Source organism: Humulus lupulus, chromosome 2, assembly GCF_963169125.1.
Source record: "Humulus lupulus chromosome 2, drHumLupu1.1, whole genome shotgun sequence".
NCBI lineage: Eukaryota > Viridiplantae > Streptophyta > Magnoliopsida > Rosales > Cannabaceae > Humulus > Humulus lupulus.
In genome coordinates this window covers 7,117,963-7,123,926 of record NC_084794.1, presented here as the reverse complement: position 1 = coordinate 7,123,926, position 5,964 = coordinate 7,117,963, and the positions used below count along the sequence as shown (strand labels likewise).

The 5,964-nt window shown below is 32.2% G+C and overlaps 1 protein-coding gene across 1 annotated transcript; it reads left to right on the top strand.

Annotated features, from left to right (window-relative positions):
- The first annotated feature begins 2,901 nt into the window (after positions 1–2,901).
- On the top strand, positions 2,902–5,717 carry LOC133817094 (uncharacterized protein At3g27210-like). Its single transcript, XM_062249484.1, has 3 exons — positions 2,902–3,293; positions 4,721–4,801; positions 5,051–5,717. Exons 1-3 carry the CDS (start codon positions 3,089–3,091, stop codon positions 5,509–5,511), a joined length of 747 nt encoding a protein of 248 aa, XP_062105468.1. The 5' UTR covers positions 2,902–3,088; the 3' UTR covers positions 5,512–5,717.
- Positions 5,718–5,964: the final 247 nt, after the last annotated feature.

Sequence of the window (5,964 nt, the reverse complement as noted above, 5' to 3'; positions counted from 1 at the left end):
ATTACAATTCTTCCATACAACTACACATAAATTAATTATATGAACCAAAGAAGTTTTATCTTCACTTCTTAATTGGACAATAGTATATATTGTGATAGGTTTAATAACACAATTTTTAATATTGTGATGATTAAACTTTGTTAAATTATATTAATCTATTATTATTATAAGTAAAAATAAAAAAGTTGATATTATTATTATTATTATTTTTATAAAAAAAGCCACCTTTAGTTTGCATTTAAGAATAGAAAATTAAATTTTCTAACCATTACATTGTGCCGTATAGAGTCAGAGAAAAGGCACTATGTAGTAATGGTAGCAAAACTTCATGATCACGACTCTCAGTATATCCAAATTTAAGTGATGAATAGTAGGTCAAATAATTCGAAAATTTCCAATGAAATTGTCAGTCGAATAATAAATACAGCGTTGCAAGCAAGTACTTCGTATGATATAAATATACATTTTCGTAGAAAGTAACTAGTTTCTACTTATGTCATATCACAACATGGTCCACCATCCACGTTTTAAATAGGTGAGTAAATTTTGAACTACCTATATTACCTAACCAATTTTATATCCAAAAATATGTTTAAAGTTTCGTTAAATTCCATGTATCATTTTCTTCATCTTTATCCAACAAATATTCTAAACCTCATCTTAAAATTTTCATATCTTTTTTTTTCTCAACTTTGTCTCATGTAATAAATAATTTAAGATTATTAGTGGAGTGGGGGACAATTCAACGTTGAAACGACAATGTGATTTGTTTTATATACAATGTTCATCCTGAATATTATTATTTTGTTTTGTTTTTCTCTTAGATATTCATCATGCAAGTTCATGTGCTGGTTGTTTTCTTATTGCATTTTAATTTTTCTAAGTTTTTTTTCCAATATTTTTAGTGACATAAATAATGGCCACGTTTATACAATTATGTAGTGTTCTCTACTGAAATGTTTCTTGGCAAATTTGTCTGGTATTATATTAGGGCAAAAAAATACTATTCCTATGCAAATACAACGAGTTCATCACATGTCAAGTGTTATCTTTTTATTGGGTTTTTGTATTAAAAAGTTAATTTCATGTAATCAACATATAATTACATGCAATGGGTGCTTGATAAGATTAGTATAAATATTACAATAATCAACAATTAATTCATTATGTCAATCTAAGTATGGAGCACAAACCCACAATTAACATAAACAAAAGGCAAATAGTATAAAGAAAAGTACATTAAATAGGTTCTATTTGTCTGAGCTTTTAAAAGCTGTTTTTGGGTTTCTGAAGTTCCAAAAACACTTCCGTTCCTGATTGAGTAACCACTAAGCTTCAGCTTTTATCATTAATTTTTTTTTCTTTAACAAAAACTAACTTTAGCAGCTTTCTAAAAAAGAACTTCCTGAAAAACTAAAAACAGAAAGAGAAACTCAGCCAAACAAATCCTAAATAGTATATACATGAACTCTTATAATGAAGAAAACCAACAAACATAATCTAAATACGTATTTACGAATGTATAACTTGGTGATTAAAGCCCTCGACCTTGGGTTAACTTGTTCAAGTAAAAAGTATTTTTCATAATATTAACTCATTGAATATGTATGAAAAGAAATGTATATACATTCTCAAAGTATCGGTATGGAACACCATAGGTACTCGCTATCAAAATAAATAATTGATTTGTTAAATTTTGGACGGTGTAATAAAATAAAAATATATAATTTTGTAAAAGGAAAAAAATGTGTAATTTAGAGACTATTGATTTTTATTCTCATACCACTTACATTTATTTTAGTATAATATTAACCACCACTGCATATTTTTTTAGCATTATTCATGAACTAATTAAGTGAAAAATATGTGATTCAATTTCATATCTCATATACATTGAAACAAAATCATAGACTTTTGGTCATCTCGAGCCTCCCGATTTCAACCTCTTCCACGAAAAAACTTTATAATTTTTTTTTCCAAATGACTCAAAATACACAATTAGTCTTCAAACATCATGACATATCCAAATCACACTAATCAACGTTTTAAGAATTAAATAAAAAAATAATTATGCAAAAAAAAAATCACAAAAATTATATAACAATTATGCAATTATCAAATGGAATAGAATTAAAGCAAGATTGGTGGGTGAGATTTTGGTTAATTAATATTAATATTATGTACATTGTACATCGCATAATTTGCGTATGATTGATTGAAGGTATTCTAATTTATTTTTTGCACTTTCATGTGGTGGCTCAGGTCAACTATGACCTGTATTGTACCATGCTAGTGCTTCAACTCCCCAAACCAACTTTCCAAGCAGTAATTTTCTTTTCTTTTCCCTCATTTCTCTGTATTTATTTATTGTAAATTTAGACTGATTTAATTCCAAAAAGAATTCTCATAGTCAAATAATAAATATAAATGCATAAACATGTACCATTACATCATAAATTACGACTCTTGAAATCCACTCATCCTTGGCGTCTTCTCTGGTCCGGAATTAAATCAGAAGCTCCAAAATCTTCTCCTTAAATTCAAAGTCTGCATTTTTGGCAGTAAATCCTTATAAAAAAAAAAAAAAAAGAAGAAGGGTCACATGGTGATAAAATATGAATAAGAAGAAGAGCCCCTCAAAGAGTCCAAAAAGGCAAGCTTTTGCACAAAAATCACAGACAAAAAGTCGATCATCACTAGACCCCACAACCCTCCACCCAAAATATTATAAAACTAGATTTTTATTTTTTTTATTATTATTTTTTTGCCCTTCTCTCTCTTGATTTTCACATTTCTAGGGACCCATCTCCGTAAAATCAACAATACTAGAGTTTGCAGAGCGAGACAAAGCACATTGGTTATTTGGGTTGTGCTATAACTTCCCTATCAAGTCCTCTTTCTCTCTCTCTCTCTCTGTTTATATATTTTTTTCTAAAGCATTATTCTCACTTCTTAGAGTAACGCCAAAAAAGGGTCTCTTCTTCTTCTTCTTCACCCACCCTCCACTTTTCTTCTTCTGCAAAAATAATAGTTTATCTCCATCTGGGTAGTTATGTCCAGAGCCATTTTGTTGAGTTAGAGAGAGATTATGGGTGCTTGTGCATCAACCCATAGAAGCTCAGACACAGCCATGAAGCTTAGACTGTCCTTTGGATCCAAAAACGATAAGCTTGGGATCCCACCTTCACCGGTCAAAGAAAAACCAGCTGGTGGTGACTGTCTGATCAAGGATGTTGCTTTGAAACCTTGGTCTCCTTCTCCTTCTCCTTTGTCCAAGACTATTGGGGATTATGGTATACAACTCCAACCTTTCTGAACTGTTTTATACATCTTAACATCTGATGGGGAGGTTTCGTTTTGATCTTCTGAGAAAAAGAAAAAAGTTTCTTCTTTTATTTTTTTGTTTCATATTTTGTTATTAAAGATCTTGGATTATATATCCTGTGCCTTTGCTTGAGTTGGTCTTATAAAATGGTCAGTACAATGAAGATCCTTTCTTTTTTCTTTTTAATTTAGTTTATAATTCTGGGAAGTGTATGCCTGACTGACTGTATTCCGGGGTCTGTGATTGGGGCATGGATGGTCAAGCATGTTTCAGAGTTTGTTTTAATATTGATATTTAACTGGGTTGACTTAGTACCTTAATTTGGATATAGTAATTATGTTTTTGTTTAATAATTGCTTGTATATACTACGTTTTGTGGGCTATGCTAGTGCTCTCAAGGGACTTTTTCAGGCTGGATATTCAAGTAAATCTTATTGATTTTACCTCCTTTGTTTTGATGGATTTTGTAACACTAAGAGTTATTGGGTTAATCTCATTTTACTTTATAATATAATTTAGCTCTCCGAAATTGGAATGATAGAGATTTGTTCAAATGCTTTATGAATTCTGTGAATTTAATATATTTGGTGATTCTCTATTTTCTGCAAGTGGGCTCAGAAAAAATATAAAAAAAACCATCTTTATTGACTATTCATTCTCTATGAATACTATTCAAGAGTAAGTGGTTCTGGTTTGTCCACCAAATATTATAACTGTTTGATTATTTGCACATAATGGTGAGTGGAGGCTAACATGAAAAATACCCTTTTAACCTCATGTCTGCTTGTGAATGTTTATATCCTAGATTTTCACAGGACTATCTCAGGAATGGCAAGAGAGGTAAAAACAACTTTCTTAGCCTTTCCATGAAAGCATAGATATTTTGGTACTGGTGGAAAAGATCACACCTAGATTATTATTGAGGACTTATATTGAGTGTTGGTCCATGCCTCTCTTTAGTTTTGAAAAGGTGTATGCAAGTGGGGGCCATTAGTTTTGCACTATCTTTTGGCAAAGCATCTTGCTGTAGATGGCTCTGGGATTGTTCTGGATCATGGTCAAGGTTAAGTGGTAGATGGGACCCTTTGGCTATGTTTATGTAGGGTCCAGTTCACAGATAGCACTATGTTTTGTTTATATGAATCTTTCCTAATTAGTAATGAACTGACCTTGTCACTGACTGGTTCTGTTTTTATTCTGGTTTCTAGTAACAGTGAATGGCATCATAAGTCCTAATCACGTGTTTTTTACTTAATTACTTTTGATTAAAATAATACTTATTGTCTTCTTCAAAAGTGTATATCATGTTTAAGATATGCTTTGTGCCCTTTGGTGGCTTCATAATCATTTGTGTTCATATTGGAAATGAAGTTATATGCCTTGTCTTCTTTACAGGTAGTAAAGAGGAAGCCTTTTTCGATTCCCAGCCTTGGTTGGAATCTGATTGCGACGATGATTTTTATAGTGTCAATGGTGGTAAGTAAGAATATATTCACTTTCTTGAAGCCATATCTTGTCTTTCATTCCTAATGTCTTTCCACTATGCCTTTCTTGTAATAGTTCCAAACACTATATAAGTTGAAGAATAAGATGAAACTTGGCATATCGGCAAATAGAGGAGCATTAATAATCACTCACTTTGCTTCTGTTTTTTTATTTGGTTACTTTTAGTTACTAACTTTGTTGAATCCTTGTAACATAGCCCACTTTGAATGTGTCAATTAGATTTCACCCCATCTCGTGGTAACACACCAGTCCACGGAGGCTTCACAACAGGTTCTGCTCGAGTTAACAACAAGACCCCATTTGAGGACAGAATGCCAGGCTCGGTAACACCTGCGCCACCACCAACAGAGAGGAAAAAGAGGTTGCTTGAACTTTTCCAAGAGAGCATGAGGGAGAATGTGGAAGAAGCGAGCAACACGGCAAATGGGACGCCTGAGGCAAAGCAAGCCGTTGGTCTTGACATCCCTCCACCAAAATCTGGCCGTGGCACGCCTTTCGTCTCTGGAGCTAACTCTGTGTGTAGTAGTGAATGGACTCCCATTGGAGAAATGGTTATAAGGGATGAGGAGAAACCAATGAGGTCTTCACAATGCTGCCTTCCTAGCTTGATATCTTGCCGTAGCTTTAGTGACAGGAAGAAGAAAATGAGCCCTGCCATTGCTGTAAATGATAGGCCTTGATGATATTATTATTAGTACAATGTAGATTGAAGGAAGAAGCCAAGATTTATATGAAGTTTCGGTTTGGATACTCCAAACTTCACATATGCCAAAAATCATGTAAAGTTGAAGAAGCTCTATATATATATATATATATAAATATTCTAGTCATAAATAAAATTTTGTGAAAATTTGTGGCATTCTGCATAATATAAACTGATTACATATGGTTTCTAGTGTCAAATTCAAATCACCATCTTTCTTAAATATCAATTTAGCTTAATTGTTCTAAATGGCAGTGGTTGGTTACTTGTTTTCTTTACGTCTCTATTTTTCTATGAGTTCTTGTTGGATCATGGCATGTGCCTTGCACGTGGTGATATTGAGCATAGCTATTTCGACCTATGGTGTCCAACACTATATAATATATATTGTGATTAATATTATTTAATATTAGATCTAACATATATGAAA